Raw genomic sequence first — 22,200 nt, forward strand, 5'->3', positions numbered from 1 at the left:
GTAACACTACTACGGGTTAGTAACACTACTACAGGGTAGTAACACTACAGGTTAGTAACACTACTACCGGGTAATAACACTACTAGTTACTACAGGTTAGTAACACTACTACAGGTTAGTAACACTACTACAGGTTAGTAACACTACTACCGGTAATAACACTACTAGCTACTACAGGTTAGTAACACTACTACAGGTTAGTAACACTACTACAGGGCAATAACACTACTAGTTACTACAGGTTAGTAACACTACTACAGGTTAGTAACACTACTACAGGGCAATAACACTACTAGTTACTACAGGTTAGTAACACTACTATAGGGTAGATACACTACTACAGGTTAGTAACACTACTACAGGGTAATAACACTACTAGTTACTACAGGTTAGTAACACTACTACAGGGTAATAACACTACTAGTTACTACAGGTTAGTAACACTACTACAGGTTAGTAACACTACTACAGGTTAGTAACACTACTACCGGTAATAACACTACTAGCTACTACAGGTTAGTAACACTACTACAGGTTAGTAACACTACTACCGGTAATAACACTACTAGTTACTACAGGTTAGTAACACTACTACAGGTTAGTAACACTACTACAGGGTAATAACACTACTAGCTACTACAGGTTAGTAACACTACTACAGGTTAGTAACACTACTACAGGTTAGTAACACTACTACCGGTAATAACACTACTAGCTACTACAGGTTAGTAACACTACTACAGGTTAGTAACACTACTATAGGGTAATAACACTACTAGTTACTACAGGTTAGTAACACTACTACAGGGTAATAACACTACTACAGGTTAGTAACACTACTACAGGGTAATAACAATATTAGTTACTACAGGTTAGTAACACTACTATAGGGTAATAACACTACTAGTTACTACAGGTTAGTAACACTACTACAGGGTAATAACACTACTACAGGTTAGTAACACTACTACAGGGTAATAACAATATTAGTTACTACAGGTTAGTAACACTACTACAGGTTAGTAACACTACTACAGGGTAATAACACTATTAGTTACTACAGGTTAGTAACACTACTACAGGGTAAAAACACTACTAGTTACTACAGGTTAGTAACACTACTACAGGGTAATAACACTATTAGTTACTACAGGTTAGTAACACTACTACAGGGTAGATACACTACTACAGGTTAGTAACACTACTACAGGGTAATAACACTACTACAGGGTAATAACACTATTAGTTACTACAGGTTAGTAACACTACTACAGGGTAATAGCACTACTACAGGGTAATAACACTACTAGCTACTACAGGTTAGTAACACTACTACAGGTTAGTAACACTACTACAGGGTAATAACACTACTAGTTACTACAGGTTAGTAACACTACTACAGGTTAGTAACACTACTACAGGGTAATAACACTACTAGTTACTACAGGTTAGTAACACTACTACAGGTTAGTAACACTACTACAGGTTAGTAACACTACTACAGTGTAACAACACTACTAGTTACTACAGGTTAGTAACACTACTACAGGTTAGTAACACTACTACTGGGTAACAGCACTACTAGTTACTACAGGTTAGTAACACTACTACAGGTTAGTAACACTACTACAGGGTAATAACACTACTAGTTACTACAGGTTAGTAACACTACTACAGTGTAACAACACTACTAGTTACTACAGGTTAGTAACACTACTACTGGGTAACAGCACTACTAGTTACTACAGGTTAGTAACACTACTACAGGTTAATAACACTACAATAGGGTAATAACACTAGTTACTACAGGTTAGTAACACTACTACTGGGTAATAACACTACTAGTTACTACAGGTTAGTAACACTACTACAGGTTAGTAACACTACTACAGGGTAATACCACTACTAGCTACTACAGGTTAGTAACACTACTACTGGGTAATAATATTACTAGCTACTACAGGTTAGTAACACTACTACAGGTTAGTAACACTACTACAGGTTAGTAACACTACTACAGGTTAGTAACACTACTACAGGTAATAACACTACTAGCTACTACAGGTTAGTAACACTACTACAGGTTAGTAACACTACTACAGGGCAATAACACTACTAGTTACTACAGGTTAGTAACACTACTACAGGTTAGTAACACTACTACAGGGTAATAACACTACTAGTTACTACAGGTTAGTAACACTACTACAGGTTAGTAACACTACTACAGGGTAATAACACTACTAGCTACTACAGGTTAGTAACACTACTATAGGGTAATAACACTACTAGTTACTACAGGTTAGTAACACTACTACAGGGTAATAACACTACTAGTTACTACAGGTTAGTAACACTACTACAGGGTAATAACACTACTAGTTACTACAGGTTAGTAACACTACTACAGGTTAGTAACACTACTACAGGGTAATAACACTACTAGCTACTACAGGTTAGTAACACTACTATAGGGTAATAACACTACTAGTTACTACAGGTTAGTAACACTACTACAGGGTAATAACACTACTAGCTACTACAGGTTAGTAACACTACTACAGGGTAGATACACTACTACAGGTTAGTAACACTACAGGGTAATAACACTACTAGTTACTACAGGTTAGTAACACTACTACAGGGTAATAGCACTACTAGTTACTACAGGTTAGTAACACTACTACAGGTTTGTAACACTACTACAGGGTAATAACACTACTAGCTACTACAGGTTTGTAACACTACTACAGGTTAGTAACACTACTACAGGGTAGATACACTACTACAGGTTAGTAACACTACAGGGTAATAACACTACTAGCTACTACAGGTTAGTAACACTACTACAGGGTAATAACACTACTAGCTACTACAGGTTAGTAACACTACTACTGGGTAATAACACTACTAGCTACTACAGGTTAGTAACACTACTACAGGTTAGTAACACTACTACCGGGTAACAACACTACTACAGGGTAATAACACTACTACAGGTTAGTAACACTACTACAGGTTAGTAACACTACTACAGGTCAGTAACACTACTACAGGGTAATAACACTATTAGCTACTACAGGTTAGTAACACTACTACAGGGTAGTAACACTAGTACAGCGTAATAACACTATTAGCTACTACAGGTTAGTAACACTACTACAGGGTAGTAACACTACTACAGGGTAATAACACTATTAGCTACTACAGGTTAGTAACACTACTACAGGGTAGTAACACTACTACAGGGTAGTAACACTACTACCGGGTAATAACACTACTAGCTACTACAGGTTAGTAACACTATTACAGGTTAGTAACACAACTACTCCTCTCTCCCTCACCACCTCCCACTCCCCCCCCCACTCTCCTCTCTCCCTCACCACCTCCCACTCCCCCCCCCCCCCCCACTCTCCTCTCTCCCTCACCACCTCCCACTCCCCCCCCACTCTCCTCTCTCCCTCACCACCTCCCACTCCCCTCCCCCCCACTCTCCTCTCTCCCTCACCACCTCCCACTCCCCCCCCACTCTCCTCTCTCCCTCACCACCTCCCACTCCCCCCCCCACTCTCCTCTCTCCCTCACCACCTCCCACTCCCCCCCCCCACTCTCCACTCTCCCCCCCACCCCCACTCTCCTCTCTCCCTCGCCACCCCCACTCTCCTCTCTCCCTCGCCACCTCCCACTCTCCCCCCCACTCTCCTCTCTCTCTCGCCACCTCCCACTCCCCCCCCCACACTCTCCTCTCTCCCTCGCCACCTCCCACTCCCCCCCCCACTCTCCTCTCTCCTGTAGGTGTTTTACATGGCGTCTGCCCACTGGTCTGTGTACAGAGGTGTTTGACTTCATGCAGGCCTTGAGTGAGAACGGGACTGGAGACAACCACCCTTCCACGGTCTTCATACACGAAGGAAAGGAGAAGAGGGAGAGCATGGAGAGAGGGGAGGTGGGCATGGAGAGAGGGGAGGTGGGCATGGAGAGAGGGGAGGTGGGCATGGAGAGAGGGGAGGTGGGCACGGAGAGAGGGGAGGTGGGCACGGAGAGAGGGGAGGTGGGCACGGAGAGAGGGGAGGTGGGCACGGAGAGAGAGGAGGTGGGCACGGAGAGAGGGGAGGTGGGCACGGAGAGAGGGGAGGTGGGCACGGAGAGAGGGGAGGTGGGCATGGAGAGAGAGAGAGGGGAGGAGAGAAGTGAGGAGAATATGGATAAGGAAAGAGGGGAGGAGGAGAGAGAAAAAGAGAAAGATGAAGATATGGAGACAGAAGACAGAGGGAAGAACACAGAGAACGAGCAATTGGAGGAGAACGAGGACAACGCGGCCCACAACCAAGTGGAAGAACAGGTCTCGTATTTTACCGTCCGTGGAGTTGAGTCTACCTCCGGGGACCCTGCCTCCTGTCCTCTCACCCAGACGGAGGAGCCGGAGTTGGGCCTTGACCCCTCTCTCCCTCTGGATCTCACTGAGGTGGGTTCAGTTCCCTTGTGGTTTGTACTATTTAATAGTGAAATGTTTCCTCTACAAAGCTGAAAATGCCAGTGCCACTTCCTAAACATAGCAGCAACTGTCTTCATATGTACTTTGTTCTAGCTCTGATGCTGATTCCTCTGTTCAGTTCACACACTGTTTAATTGGGTTTAATGAGATCCCCTGTATAAGATAACGGAGTTCATCAATGTTCCGTTAATTAAATCACGCGTTCTCCAGATGTTGCAGTTCTCTCTGGAGTCCCCGGGGGGCGCCACTCTGGCCTGTCTCAGTCTGATGACTCTGGGTCTGCTGTCAGTCCACGTCTCCATACCTGAACACATAGTGGTGTTGGACAGCACCATGGTGGACAATGAGGTGGTTAAGAGGTATACACACACCTACCTACACACACCTATACACCTACACACCTACACACACACACACCTACACACACACACACCTACACACACACACACCTACACACACACACACCTACACACACACACACCTACACACACACACACACACACACACACACACACACACACCTATACACACCTAAACACACCAGAACACACAGCTACACGCGCACACCCAACCCTTTCTCTGGCACTCCTTCTTTCTCTCTGTCTAAAATGAAAAGTTGTTTCTCCAAATTAGTTTTTCCTAGATCCATATTATTCTACAGTCCCCTATAGCCCCAGATCCATATTATTCTACAGTCCCCTATAGCCCCAGATCCATATTATTATACAGTCCCCTATAGCCCCAGATCCATATTATTATACTCTAGCCCAGATCCATATTATTATACAGTCCCCTATAGCCCCAGATCCATATTATTATACAGTCCCCTATAGCCCCAGATCCATATTATTCTACAGTCCCCTATAGCCCCAGATCCATATTATTCTACAGTCCCCTATAGCCCCAGATCCATATTATTCTACAGTCCCCTATAGCCCCAGATCCATATTATTCTACAGTCCCCTATAGCCCCAGATCCATATTATTATACAGTCCCCTATAGCCCCAGATCCATATTATTCTACAGTCCCCTATAGCCCCAGATCCATATTATTCTACAGTCCCCTATAGCCCCAGATCCATATTATTATACAGTCCCCTATAGCCCCAGATCCATATTATTATACTCTAGCCCAGATCCATATTATTATACAGTCCCCTATAGCCCCAGATCCATATTATTATACAGTCCCCTATAGCCCCAGATCCATATTATTATACAGTCCCCTATAGCCCCAGATCCATATTATTATACAGTCCCCTATAGCCCCAGATCCATATTATTATACAGTCCCCTATAGCCCCAGATCCATATTATTATACTCTAGCCCAGATCCATATTATTATACAGTCCCCTATAGCCCCAGATCCATAGTATTATACAGTCCCCTATAGCCCCAGATCCATATTATTATACAGTCCCCTATAGCCCCAGATCCATAGTATTATACAGTCCCCTATAGCCCCAGATCCATATTATTATACAGTCCCCTATAGCCCCAGATCCATATTATTATACAGTCCCCTATAGCCCCAGATCCATATTATTATACAGTCCCATATAGCCCCAGATCCATATTATTATACAGTCCCCTATAGCCCCAGATCCATATTATTATACAGTCCCCTATAGCCCCAGATCCATATTATTATACAGGCCCCTATAGCCCCAGATCCATATTATTATACTATAGCCCCAGATCCAGATTATTATACAGTTCCCTATAGCCCCAGATCCATGTTATTATACAGTCCCCTATAGTCCCAGATCCATATTATTATACAGTCCCCTATAGCCCCAGATCCATATTATTATACAGTCCCCTATAGCCCCAGATCCATATTAATTTACAGTCCCCTATAGCCCCAGATCCATATTATTATACAGTCCCCTATAGCCCCAGATCCATATTAATTTACAGTCCCCTATAGCCCCAGATCCATATTATTATACAGTCCCCTATAGCCCCAGATCCATATTATTATACAGTCCCCTATAGCCTCAGATCCATATTATTATACAGTCCCCTATAGCCCCAGATCCAGATTATTATACAGTTCCCTATAGCCCCAGATCCATGTTATTATACAGTCCCCTATAGCCCCAGATCCATATTATTATACAGTCCCCTATAGCCCCAGATCCATATTATTATACAGTCCCCTATAGCCCCAGATCCATATTATTATACAGTCCCATATAGCCCCAGATCCATATTATTATACAGTCCCCTATAGCCCCAGATCCATATTAATTTACAGTCCCCTATAGCCCCAGATCCATATTATTATACAGGCCCCTATAGCCCCAGATCCATATTATTATACAGGCCCCTATAGCCCCAGATCCATATTAATTTACAGTCCCCTATAGCCCCAGATCCATATTATTATACAGGCCCCTATAGCCCCAGATCCATATTATTATACAGGCCCCTATAGCCCCAGATCCATATTAATTTACAGTCCCCTATAGCCCCAGATCCATATTAATTTACAGTCCCCTATAGCCCCAGATCCATATTAATTTACAGTCCCCTATAGCCCCAGATCCATATTAATTTACAGTCCCCTATAGCCCCAGATCCATATTATTATACAGTCCCCTATAGCCCCAGATCCATATTATTATACAGTCCCCTATAGCCCCAGATCCATATTAATTTACAGTCCCCTATAGCCCCAGATCCATATTATTATACAGTCCCCTATAGCCCCAGATCCATATTAATTTACAGTCCCCTATAGCCCCAGATCCATATTATTATACAGTCCCCTAAAGCCCCAGATCCATATTATTATACAGTCCCCTAAAGCCCCAGATCCATATTAATTTACAGTCCCCTATAGCCCCAGATCCATATTATTATACAGTCCCCTATAGCCCCAGATCCATATTAATTTACAGTCCCCTATAGCCCCAGATCCATATTATTATACAGTCCCCTATAGCCCCAGATCCATATTAATTTACAGTCCCCTATAGCCCCAGATCCATATTATTATACAGTCCCCTATAGCCCCAGATCTATATTATTCTACAGTCCCCTATAGCCCCAGATCCATATTAATTTACAGTCCCTACTTATTTATTTGGACAGTGACGCTAAAACGTTTAATTTGGCCTCATACTCCAGCATTTTGGGATTTGAAAAAGTGTTTCATATAGTTATCAGTATTATATTAGCATCCTCATTAGCTGTGATTGTATTAGCATCCTCATTAGGGCGGCAGGGTAGCCTAGTGGTTAGAGTGTTGGACTAGTAACCGGAAAGTTGTAAGTTCAAACCCCCGAGCTGACAAGGTACAAATCTGTCGTTCTGCCCCTGAACAGGCAGTTAACCCACTGTTCCTAGGCCGTCATTGAAAATAAGAATTTGTTCTTAACTGACTTGCCTAGTTAAATAAAGGTAAAATAAAAATTAGCTGTGATTGTATTAGCATCCTCATTAGCTGTGATTGTATTAGCATCCTCATTAGCTGTGATTGTATTAGCATCCTCATTAGCTGTGATTGTATTAGCATCCTCATTAGCTGTGATTGTATTAGCATCCTCATTAGCTGTGATTGTATTAGCATCCTCATTAGCTGTGATTGTATTAGCATCCTCATTAGCTGTGATTGTATTAGCATCCTCATTAGCTGTGATTGTATTAGCATCCTCATTAGCTGTGATTGTATTAGCATCCTCATTAGCTGTGATTGTATTAGCATCCTCATTAGCTGTGGCGATTGCAGCAGCTACTCTTCCTGGGATCCGCACAGAACATGAAACATGACGACATACACAACATTACTAGACATTACAGGACAGAATTACATACATTTAAAATAAGACATACACTTTCAATACTCAACTCCCCTGACGTGAACAGTGCGGTGATTCATGAATCAGTTCACTCCTGGCTCAGTTCCCCTGACATGAACAGAGCGGGGATTCATGAATCAGCTCACTCCTGGCTCAGTTCCCCTGACATGAACAGAGCGGGGATTCATGACTCAGTTCACTCCTTGTTCCGTTCCCCTGATGTGAACAAAGCTACCTTGATATGTACAGGTACCTCCTGTAATGGGTATCATGGGGTAAAATGTAGTCAGATAACAGTTACCCCCTGTAATGGGTATCATGGGGTAAAATGTAGTCAGATAACAGTTACCCCCTGTAATGGGTATCATCGGGTTAAATGTAGTCAGATAACAGTTACCCCCTGTAATGGGTATCATGGGGTAAAATGTAGTCAGATAACAGTTACCCCCTGTAATGGGTCTCCTGGGGTAACATGTAGTCAGATAACAGTTACCCCCTGTAATGGGTCTCCTGGGGTAAAATGTAGTCAGATAACAGTTACCTCCTGTAATGGGTCTCCAGTGGGCGTGGCCAATGGAGTGGTCATGACTCAGTTCACTCCTTGTTCCGTTCCCCTGATGTGAACAAAGCTACCTTGATATGTACAGGTACCTCCTGTAATGGGTATCATGGGGTAAAATGTAGTCAGATAACAGTTACCCCCTGTAATGGGTCTCCTGGGGTAACATGTAGTCAGATAACAGTTGCCCCCTGTAATGGGTATCATGGGGTAAAATGTAGTCAGATAACAGTTACCCCCTGTAATGGGTCTCCTGGGGTAACATGTAGTCAGATAACAGTTACCCCCTGTAATGGGTCTCCTGGGGTAAAATGTAGTCAGATAACAGTTACCTCCTGTAATGGGTCTCCAGTGGGCGTGGCCAATGGAGTGGTCCAAATGCATACGTTTCCCTTCAAATGGGACGAGATGCATGAGGTGCTTTCATTTAAAAATGGTAAAACAGATAGAAACACCATGCTGGAGTATAGAGACACATCCACCATGCTGGACTATAGAGACACCATGCTGGACTATAGAGACACATCCACCATGCTGGAGTATAGAGACACATCCACCATGCTGGAGTATAGAGACACCATGCTGGAGTATAGAGACACATCCACCATGCTGGAGTATAGAGACACATCCACCATGCTGGAGTATAGAGACACATCCACCATGCTGGACTATAGAGACACATCCACCATGCTGGAGTATAGAGACACATCCACCATGCTGGAGTATAGAGACACATCCACCATGCTGGAGTATAGAGACACCACGCTGGAGTATAGAGACACATCCACCATGCTGGAGTATAGAGACACATCCACCATGCTGGAGTATAGAGACACATCCACCATGCTGGACTATAGAGACACCATGCTGGAGTATAGAGACACATCCACCATGCTGGACTATAGAGACACCATGCTGGACTATAGAGACACATCCACCATGCTGAAGTATAGAGACACATCCACCATGCTGGAGTATAGAGACACATCCACCATGCTGGAGTATAGAGACACATCCACCATGCTGGACTATAGAAACACATCCACCATGCTGGAGTATAGAGACACATCCACCATGCTGGAGTATAGAGACACATCCACCATGCTGGACTATAGAGACACATCCACCATGCTGGAGTATAGAGACACATCCACCATGCTGGAGTATAGAGACACCATGCTGGAGTATAGAGACACCATGCTGGAGTATAGAGACACCATGCTGGAGTATAGAGACACCATGCTGGAGTATAGAGACACATCCACCATGCTGGAGTATAGAGACACATCCACCATGCTGGAGTATAGAGACACCATGCTGGACTATAGAGACACATCCACCATGCTGGAGTATAGAGAGACCATGCTGGAGTATAGAGACACATCCACCATGCTGGACTATAGAGACACCATGCTGGACTATAGAGACACATCCACCATGCTGGAGTATAGAGACACATCCACCATGCTGGACTATAGAGACACATCCACCATGCTGGAGTATAGAGACACATCCACCATGCTGGAGTATAGAGACACATCCACCATGCTGGAGTATAGAGACACATCCACCATGCTGGACTATAGAGACACATCCACCATGCTGGAGTATAGAGACACATCCACCATGCTGGAGTATAGAGACACCATGCTGGAGTATAGAGACACATCCACCATGCTGGAGTATAGAGACACCATGCTGGACTATAGAGACACATCCACCATGCTGGAGTATAGAGAGACCATGCTGGAGTATAGAGACACATCCACCATGCTGGACTATAGAGACACCATGCTGGAGTATAGAGACACATCCACCATGCTGGAGTATAGAGACACATCCACCATGCTGGACTATAGAGACACCATGCTGGAGTATAGAGACACATCCACCATGCTGGAGTATAGAGACACATCCACCATGCTGGAGTATAGAGACACATCCACCATGCTGGACTATAGAGACACCATGCTGGACTATAGAGACACCATGCTGGACTATAGAGACACCATGCTGGAGTATAGAGACACCATGCTGGAGTATAGAGACACCATGCTGGAGTATAGAGACACCATGCTGGAGTATAGAGACACATCCACCATGCTGGAGTATAGAGACACATCCACCATGCTGGACTATAGAGACACCATGCTGGAGTATAGAGACACATCCACCATGCTGGAGTATAGAGACACCATGCTGGAGTATAGAGACACATCCACCATGCTGGAGTATAGAGACACCATGCTGGAGTATAGAGACACATCCACCATGCTGGAGTATAGAGACACCATGCTGGAGTATAGAGACACCATGCTGGAGTATAGAGACACCATGCTGGAGTATAGAGACACCATGCTGGAGTATAGAGACACCATGCTGGAGTATAGAGACACCATGCTGGAGTATAGAGACACCATGCTGGAGTATAGAGACACCATGCTGGAGTATAGAGACACCATGCTGGAGTATAGAGACACCATGCTGGAGTATAGAGACACCATGCTGGAGTATAGAGACACCATGCTGGAGTATAGAGACACCATGCTGGAGTATAGAGACACATCCACCATGCTGGAGTATAGAGACACCATGCTGGAGTATAGAGACACCATGCTGGAGAATAGAGACACATCCACCATGCTGGAGTATAGAGACACCATGCTGGACTATAGAGACACCATGCTGGAGTATAGAGACACCATGCTGGAGTATAGAGACACCACGCTGGAGTATAGAGACACCACGCTGGAGTATAGAGACACCACGCTGGAGTATAAAGACACCATGCTGGAGTATAGAGACACATCCACCATGCTGGAGTATAGAGACACATCCACCATGCTGGAGTATAGAGACACCATGCTGGAGTATAGAGACACCATGCTGGAGTATAGAGACACCATGCTGGAGTATAGAGACACCATGCTGGAGTATAGAGACACCATGCTGGAGTATAGAGACACCATGCTGGAGTATAGAGACACCATGCTGGAGTATAGAGACACCATGCTGGAGTATAGAGACACCATGCTGGAGTATAGAGACACCATGCTGGAGTATAGAGACACCATGCTGGACTATAGAGACACCATGCTGGACTATAGAGACACCATGCTGGACTATAGAGACACCATGCTGGAGTATAGAGACACATCCACCATGCTGGAGTATAGAGACACATCCACCATGCTGGAGTATAGAGACACCATGCTGGACTATAGAGACACCATGCTGGACTATAGAGACACCATGCTGGAGTATAGAGACACCATGCTGGAGTATAGAGACACCATGCTGGAGTATAGAGACACCATGCTGGAGTATAGAGACACATCCACCATGCTGGAGTATAGAGACACATCCACCATGCTGGACTATAGAGACACCATGCTGGAGTATAGAGACACATCCACCATGCTGGAGTATAGAGACACCATGCTGGAGTATAGAGACACATCCACCATGCTGGAGTATAGAGACACCATGCTGGAGTATAGAGACACATCCACCATGCTGGAGTATAGAGACACCATGCTGGAGTATAGAGACACCATGCTGGAGTATAGAGACACCATGCTGGAGTATAGAGACACCATGCTGGAGTATAGAGACACCATGCTGGAGTATAGAGACACCATGCTGGAGTATAGAGACACCATGCTGGAGTATAGAGACACCATGCTGGAGTATAGAGACACCATGCTGGAGTATAGAGACACCATGCTGGAGTATAGAGACACCATGCTGGAGTATAGAGACACATCCACCATGCTGGAGTATAGAGACACCATGCTGGAGTATAGAGACACCATGCTGGAGAATAGAGACACATCCACCATGCTGGAGTATAGAGACACCATGCTGGACTATAGAGACACCATGCTGGAGTATAGAGACACCACGCTGGAGTATAGAGACACCACGCTGGAGTATAGAGACACCACGCTGGAGTATAGAGACACCACGCTGGAGTATAAAGACACCATGCTGGAGTATAGAGACACATCCACCATGCTGGAGTATAGAGACACATCCACCATGCTGGAGTATAGAGACACCATGCTGGAGTATAGAGACACCATGCTGGAGTATAGAGACACCATGCTGGAGTATAGAGACACCATGCTGGAGTATAGAGACACCATGCTGGAGTATAGAGACACCATGCTGGAGTATAGAGACACCATGCTGGAGTATAGAGACACCACGCTGGAGTATAGAGACACCACGCTGGAGTATAGAGACACCACGCTGGAGTATAGAGACACCACGCTGGAGTATAGAGACACCACGCTGGAGTATAGAGACACCACGCTGGAGTATAAAGACACCACGCTGGACTATAGAGACACCATGCTGGACTATAGAGACACATCCACCATGCTGGAGTATAGAGACACATCCACCATGCTGGACTATAGAGACACATCCACCATGCTGGAGTATAGAGACACATCCACCATGCTGGAGTATAGAGACACATCCACCATGCTGGAGTATAGAGACACATCCACCATGCTGGAGTATAGAGACACCATGCTGGAGTATAGAGACACCATGCTGGACTATAGAGACACATCCACCATGCTGGAGTATAGAGACACATCCACCATGCTGGAGTATAGAGACACCATGCTGGAGTATAGAGACACCATGCTGGACTATAGAGACACATCCACCATGCTGGAGTATAGAGACACATCCACCATGCTGGAGTATAGAGACACATCCACCATGCTGGACTATAGAAACACATCCACCATGCTGGAGTATAGAGACACATCCACCATGCTGGACTATAGAAACACATCCACCATGCTGGAGTATAGAGACACATCCACCATGCTGGACTATAGAGACACATCCACCATGCTGGAGTATAGAGACACCATGCTGGAGTATAGAGACACATCCACCATGCTGGAGTATAGAGACACATCCACCATGCTGGACTATAGAGACACATCCACCACGCTGGAGTATAGAGACACATCCACCATGCTGGACTATAGAGACACCATGCTGGACTATAGAGACACATCCACCATGCTGGAGTATAGAGACACATCCACCATGCTGGACTATAGAGACACATCCACCATGCTGGAGTATAGAGACACATCCACCATGCTGGAGTATAGAGACACATCCACCATGCTGGACTATAGAGACACATCCACCATGCTGGAGTATAGAGACACATCCACCATGCTGGAGTATAGAGACACCACGCTGGAGTATAGAGACACATCCACCATGCTGGAGTATAGAGACACATCCACCATGCTGGAGTATAGAGACACCATGCTGGAGTATAGAGACACATCCAACATGCTGGACTATAGAGACACATCCACCATGCTGGACTATAGAGACACATCCACCATGCTGGAGTATAGAGACACCATGCTGGAGTATAGAGACACCATGCTGGAGTATAGAGACACCATGCTGGAGTATAGAGACACATCCACCAAATTCCAAGTTTCATCTTCCCAGTCCAAATAAGTAGGGGAGATCCATATTGTATTGTTCCATATTCTCATATTTACTGACGCCCTGTCTGTCTCTCTGCCCCTGTCTGTGTCTCTCTCTCTGCCCCTGTCTGTGTCTCTCTGCCCCCATCTGTGTCTCTCTCTGCCCCCGTCTGTGTCTCTCTCTCTGCCCCCATCTGTGTCTCTCTCTCTGCCCCCATCTGTGTCTCTCTCTCTACCCCCGTCTGTGTCTCTCTCTCTGCCCCCGTCTGTGTCTCTCTCTCTGCCCCCGTCTGTGTCTCTCTCTCTGCCCCCGTCTGTGTCTCTCTCTCTGCCCCGTCTGTGTCTCTCTCTCTGCCCCCATCTGTGTCTCTCTCTACCCCCGTCTGTGTCTCTCTCTCTGCCCCCGTCTGTCTCTCTCTCTCTCTCTGCCCCCGTCTGTGTCTCTCTCTCTCTCTCTGCCCCCGTCTGTCTCTCTCTGCCCCCGTCTGTGTCTCTCTCTCTCTCTGCCCCCGTCTGTCTCTCTCTCTCTCTCTGCCCCCGTCTGTCTCTCTCTCTTTGTCTCTTCTCTCAGTATCTCAGTGCTGGCTGAGGATGATGATGAAGAAGAGGAGAACGAGGGGCGGAGGGGGATCGAGGTGAGGGCTCACAAGGCGTCCCACACCAAGTACCTGATGATGCGTGGATACTGCGTTCCCGGGATCGTCAACCTCCGAAACCTCAACACCAACGATAGTATCGTGGTGGAATCGTGCACCATGAGACTATATCTACGACACACACCTGTGCACACACTGTTTATTACCCAGGGTAGGTACACACACCTGTACACACACTGTTTATTACCCAGGGTAAGTACACACACCTGTGCACACACTGTTTATTACCCAGGGTAGGTACACACCTGTACACACACTGTTTACTACCCAGGGTAGGTACGCACACCTGTACACACACTGTTTATTACCCAGGGTAGGTACACACACTGTTTACTACCCAGGGTAGGTACACACACCTGTACACACACTGTTTATTACCCAGGGTAGGTACACACACCTGTACACACACTGTTTATTACCCAGGGTAGGTACACACACCTGTACACACACTGTTTATTACCCAGGGTAGGTACACACACTGTTTATTACCCAGGGTAGGTACACACACCTGTACACACACTGTTTATTACCCAGGGTAGGTACACACACTGTTTATTACCCAGGGTAGGTACACACACTGTTTATTACCCAGGGTAGGTACACACACCTGTACACACACTGTTTACTACCCAGGGTAGGTACACACCTGTACACACAGCTGTACACACACCTAAACACACACACAACACATAAGAATTCTCTCTCTCTCTCTCTCTCTCACCCTCCTCTCTCCCTCGTCTCTCTCTCCCCCTCCCTCGCCCTCCTCTCTCCCTCATCTCTCTTCCCCTCCCTCGCCCTCCTCTCTCCCTCATCTCTCTCTCCCCCTCCCTCACCCTACTCTCTCCCTCATCTCTCTCTCCCCCTCCCTCGCCCTCATCTCTCTCTTCCCCTCCCTCACCCTCCTCTCTCTCCCTCATCCTCTCTCTCCTCCTCTCAGACTCTCCTCCCATAGACTTCTCCAGACATGGTCCCTCTCTCCTCCCCTCTTTACTCTCCCATTCCCTCAGAGCCCATCCCTCCTCCTCCTCCTCTCCCTCCTCCTCCCCCCTCCCGTTCTCCCCCTCCTCCTCCGTAGAGGTGTGTGAGGGGCGTCTGGTGACTCAGAGAGGGTATAGCCCAGAGGACATTGGTGCTGTGGCAGAGCTCAGAGCAACGCTGGAGAGACACGGAGCCTTCGGATTGGACAGGCGGGACCTGGTGACATCACACACACACCTGGCCGACCCGAGAGACGGACGTACCAGAGGTCTGCAGCGGTACATACAGGTAGAGACACTGAAACAACATACAGGTAGAGACACTGAAACAGAACATACAGGTAGAGACACTGAAACAGAACATACAGGTAGAGACACTGAAACAGAACATACAGGTAGAGACACTGAAACACACTGAAACAGAACATACAGGTAGAGACACTGAAACAGAACATACAGGTAGAGACACTGAAACACACTGAAACAGAACATACAGGTAGAGACACACTGAAACAGAACATACAGGTAGAGACACTGAAACAGAACATACAGGTAGAGACACACTGAAACACACTGAAACAGAACATACAGGTAGAGACACACTGAAACAACATACAGGTAGAGACACTGAAACAGAACATACAGGTAGAGACACTGAAACAGAACATACAGGTAGAGACACTGAAACAGAACATACAGGTAGAGACACTGAAACACACTGAAACAGAACATACAGGTAGAGACACACTGAAACAGAACATACAGGTAGAGACACTGAAACAGAACATACAGGTAGAGACACACTGAAACACACTGAAACAGAACATACAGGTAGAGACACACTGAAACACACTGAAACAGAACATACAGGTAGAGAGAGACACACTGAAACAGAACATACAGGTAGAGACACTGAAACAGAACATACAGGTAGAGACACTGAAACAGAACATACAGGTAGAGACACTGAAACACACTGCTGAAACAGAACATACAGGTAGAGACGCACTGAAACAGAACATACAGGTAGAGACACTGAAACAGAACATACAGGTAGAGACACACTGAAACACACTGAAACAGAACATACAGGTAGAGACACTGAAACAGAACATACAGGTAGAGACACTGAAACAGAACATACAGGTAGAGACACTGAAACAGAACATACAGGTAGAGACACTGAAACACACTGAAACAGAACATACAGGTAGAGACACCTGAAACAGAACATACAGGTACTCTCCTCTCTCTCCTGAGACGCACTGAAACACACTGAAACAGAACATACAGGTAGAAACGCACTGAAACAGAACATACAGGTAGAGACACTGAAACAGAACATACAGGTAGAGACGCTGAAACAGAACATACAGGTAGAGACGCACTGAAACAGAACATACAGGTAGAGACGCACTGAAACAGAACATACAGGTAGAGACACACTGAAACAGAACATACAGGTAGAGACACTGAAACAGAACATACAGGTAGAGACACACTGAAACACACTGAAACAGAACATACAGGTAGAGACACTGAAACAGAACATACAGGTAGAGAGACACTGAAACAGAACATACAGGTAGAAACGCACTGAAACGCACTGAAACAGAACATACAGGTAGAGACACTGAAACAGAACATACAGGTAGAGACACTGAAACACACTGAAACAGAACATACAGGTAGAGAGAGACACACTGAAACAGAACATACAGGTAGAGACACTGAAACAGAACATACAGGTAGAGACGCACTGAAACACACTGAAACAGAACATACAGGTAGAGACACTGAAACAGAACATACAGGTAGAGACGCACTGAAACACACTGAAACAGAACATACAGGTAGAGACACTGAAACAGAACATACAGGTAGAGACACACTGAAACACACTGAAACAGAACATACAGGTAGAGACACTGAAACAGAACATACAGGTAGAGACACTGAAACAGAACATACAGGTAGAGACACTGAAACAGAACATACAGGTAGAGAGACTGAAACAGAACATACAGGTAGAGACACTGAAACAGAACATACAGGTAGAGACACTGAAACAGAACATACAGGTAGAGAGACTGAAACAGAACATACAGGTAGAGACACTGAAACACACTGAAACAGAACATACAGGTAGAGACACTGAAACAGAACATACAGGTAGAGACACACTGAAACACACTGAAACAGAACATACAGGTAGAGACACCTGAAACAGAACATACAGGTACTCTCCTCTCTCTCCTGAGACGCACTGAAACACACTGAAACAGAACATACAGGTAGAGACACTGAAACAGAACATACAGGTAGAAACGCACTGAAACAGAACATACAGGTAGAGACACTGAAACAGAACATACAGGTAGAGACACTGAAACACACTGAAACAGAACATACAGGTAGAGACACTGAAACAGAACATACAGGTAGAGACACTGAAACAGAACATACAGGTAGAGACACTGAAACAGAACATACAGGTAGAGACACTGAAACACACTGAAACAGAACATACAGGTAGAGACACTGAAACAGAACATACAGGTAGAGACGCACTGAAACACACTGAAACAGAACATACAGGTAGAGACACTGAAACAGAACATACAGGTAGAGACACTGAAACACACTGAAACAGAACATACAGGTAGAGACACTGAAACAGAACATACAGGTAGAGACACTGAAACACACTGAAACAGAACATACAGGTAGAGACACTGAAACAGAACATACAGGTAGAGACACTGAAACAGAACATACAGGTAGAGACACTGAAACAGAACATACAGGTAGAGACACTGAAACAGAACATACAGGTAGAGACACTGAAACACACTGAAACAGAACATACAGGTAGAGACACTGAAACAGAACATACAGGTAGAGACACTGAAACAGAACATACAGGTAGAGACACACTGAAACACACTGAAACAGAACATACAGGTAGAGACACTGAAACAGAACATACAGGTAGAGACACTGAAACACACTGCTGAAACAGAACATACAGGTAGAGACACTGAAACAGAACATACAGGTTCATGGTTCATGTGTCAATTTTCTCCTCTGTGATTGGCTGTAGGACTTGCTGGAGGAAGAGCTGTTGTTGGAGGTGGGAGGGAGCTCAGTGCGTCTGGTGTTACTGAGTCACGCTGAGCCCTGGCTACTGACCTCCACAGAGAGGCAGAGAGACCGGCCACACCAAGCCCAGCGAGGAGCCTCTGCCTTTGGGGACAGAAAGCACCACAACCCCCTCCTCCGCAAGAGAAGAATGGTGGCCCCCAGAGAGCAGGAACCACGTAGTAAGAGAGGGAGAAGAGAAACGCTGATGGAGGAAGAGGAGGAGGAGAGGAAGAAGATGCAGCCTGAAGAGAAAGATAGGAACGAGACTTCAGAGGAGAGATGGCTGAAGAGAAGAGAGGAGGAGGAGGAAGAGAAAGAAGAAGAGAGGGTACATGAGGAACCATCATCTACCATTGAGACAGAACAGAGCACAGGTGAGACTACAGCTGACCCCGTTAACCAGACCACTGAGACTACAGCTGACCCCGTTAACCAGACTACAGCTGACCCCGTTAACCAGACTACAGCTGACCCCGTTAACCAGACCACTGAGACTACAGCTGACCCCGTTAACCAGACTACAGCTGACCCCGTTAACCAGACTACAGCTGACCCCGTTAACCAGACTACAGCTGACCCCGTTAACCAGACTACAGCTGACCCGTTAACCAGACTACAGCTGACCCCGTTAACCAGACTACAGCTGACCCCGTTAACCAGACTACAGCTGACCCCGTTAACCAGACTACAGCTGACCCGTTAACCAGACTACAGCTGACCCTGTTAACCAGACTACAGCTGACCCCGTTAACCAGACTACAGCTGACCCCGTTAACCAGACTACAGCTGACCCCGTTAACCAGACTACAGCTGACCCTGTTAACCAGACTACAGCTGACCCCGTTAACCAGACTACAGCTGACCCCGTTAACCAGACTACAGCTGACCCCGTTAACCAGACTACAGCTGACCCCGTTAACCAGACTACTGCTGACCCCCGTTAACCAGACTACAGCTGGCCCCGTTAACCAGACCACAGCTGGCCCCGTTAACCAGACCACAGCTGGCCCGTTAACTAGACCACAGCTGACCCCGTTAACCAGACCACAGCTGACCCCGTTAACTAGACCACAGCTGACCCCGTTAACCAGACCACTGAGACTACAGCTGACCCCGTTAACCAGACCACTGAGACTACAGCTGACCCCGTTAACCAGACCACTGAGACTACAGCTGACCCCGTTAACCAGACCACTGAGACTACAGCTGACCCCGTTAACCAGACTACAGCTGACCCCGTTAACCAGACTACAGCTGACCCCGTTAACCAGACTACAGCTGACCCCGTTAACCAGACTACAGCTGACCCCGTTAACCAGACTACAGCTGACCCCGTTAACCAGACTACAGCTGACGCCGTTAACCAGACTACAGCTGACCCCGTTAACCAGACTACAGCTGACCCCGTTAACCAGACTACAGCTGACCCCGTTAACCAGACTACAGCTGACCCCGTTAACCAGACTACAGCTGACCCCGTTAACCAGACTACAGCTGACCCCGTTAACCAGACTACAGCTGACCCCGTTAACCAGACTACTGCTGACCCCCGTTAACCAGACTACAGCTGGCCCCGTTAACCAGACCACAGCTGGCCCCGTTAACCAGACCACAGCTGGCCCGTTAACTAGACCACAGCTGACCCCGTTAACCAGACCACAGCTGACCCCGTTAACTAGACCACAGCTGACCCCGTTAACCAGACCACTGAGACTACAGCTGACCCCGTTAACCAGACCACTGAGACTACAGCTGACCCCGTTAACCAGACCACTGAGACTACAGCTGACCCCGTTAACCAGACCACTGAGACTACAGCTGACCCCGTTAACCAGACTACAGCTGACCCCGTTAACCAGACTACAGCTGACCCCGTTAACCAGACTACAGCTGACCCCGTTAACCAGACTACAGCTGACCCCGTTAACCAGACTACAGCTGACCCCGTTAACCAGACTACAGCTGACGCCGTTAACCAGACTACAGCTGACCCCGTTAACCAGACTACAGCTGACCCCGTTAACCAGACTACAGCTGACCCCGTTAACCAGACTACAGCTGGCCCCGTTAACCAGACTACAGCTGACCCCGTTAACCAGACCACTGAGACTACAGCTGACCCCGTTAACCAGACGACTGAGACTACAGCTGACCCTGTTAACCAGACCACAGCTGACCCCGTTAACCAGACTACAGCTGACCCCGTTAACCAGACCACAGCTGACCCCGTTAACCAGACCACAGCTGACCCCGTTAACCAGACCACAGCTGACCCCGTTAACCAGACTACAGCTGACCCCGTTAAACAGACTACAGCTGACCCCGTTAACCAGACTACAGCTGACCCCGTTAACCAGACCACTGAGACTACAGCTGACCCCCGATCTGTTCACCGGTGTGTTTCATCGTGTTTTTTATTTTCCTCAGAGGGCGACGGCGAGAAGCCATTTTCATCTCTAGCCGAGGAAGAGGATGGTGAAGCTAGCAGTCTGCGCGAGGAAGAGGATGGTGAAGCTAGCGGTCTGCGCAAGGAAGAGGATGGTGAAGCTAGCGGTCTGCGTGAGGAAGAGGATGGTGAAGCTAGCGGTCTGCGTGAGGAAGAGGACGGTGAAGCTAGCGGTCTGCGTGAGGAAGAGGATGGTGAAGCTAGCAGTCTGCGTGAGGAAGAGGATGGTGAAGCTAGCGGTCTGCGCGAGGAAGAGGACGGTGAAGCTAGCGGTCTGCGTGAGGAAGAGGATGGTGAAGCTAGCGGTCTGCGCGAGGAAGAGGACGACAGCGGCGGCGTGTGTGACGTGTCGTTCGTCAGCCGTCCGTGGCGTATCGTGGACGGCAGTCTGAACAGGCCGGTGTGTAAAGGCATGCTGGACGCTGTCCTCTACCACGTCATGACCCGGCCCGGTTTACCAGAACACGTCTTACTGGAACACTACAGAGGGGTCTTGCAGCCAGTGGTGGTACTGGACCTCGTGCAGGTAGGAACGACAACCACACCAGGGCCGTGCACAGACCTTTGGTGGGGCAGCTGCTAAACATATATATATATAAATACTATACCGTCATTCCATTCAACAGCATTCACAA

The 22,200-nt window shown here is 46.6% G+C and overlaps 1 protein-coding gene across 1 annotated transcript in view; it reads left to right on the forward strand.

The window, feature by feature from the left end:
- The window catches only part of LOC110485341 (general transcription factor 3C polypeptide 1), a 93,224-nt gene that overhangs the window by 66,045 nt on the left and 4,979 nt on the right, over positions 1–22,200 (forward strand). The window contains exons 32-38 of the mRNA XM_036942555.1: positions 3,796–4,003; positions 4,157–4,465; positions 4,706–4,854; positions 14,914–15,149; positions 15,936–16,264; positions 19,079–19,493; positions 21,547–22,091. Coding sequence (XP_036798450.1) covers positions 3,796–4,003; positions 4,157–4,465; positions 4,706–4,854; positions 14,914–15,149; positions 15,936–16,264; positions 19,079–19,493; positions 21,547–22,091 — 2,191 coding nt within the window. The remainder of the gene's footprint in view (positions 1–3,795; positions 4,004–4,156; positions 4,466–4,705; positions 4,855–14,913; positions 15,150–15,935; positions 16,265–19,078; positions 19,494–21,546; positions 22,092–22,200) is intronic.

This window comes from Oncorhynchus mykiss, chromosome 13 (assembly GCF_013265735.2).
Source record: "Oncorhynchus mykiss isolate Arlee chromosome 13, USDA_OmykA_1.1, whole genome shotgun sequence".
Taxonomy (NCBI): domain Eukaryota; kingdom Metazoa; phylum Chordata; class Actinopteri; order Salmoniformes; family Salmonidae; genus Oncorhynchus; species Oncorhynchus mykiss.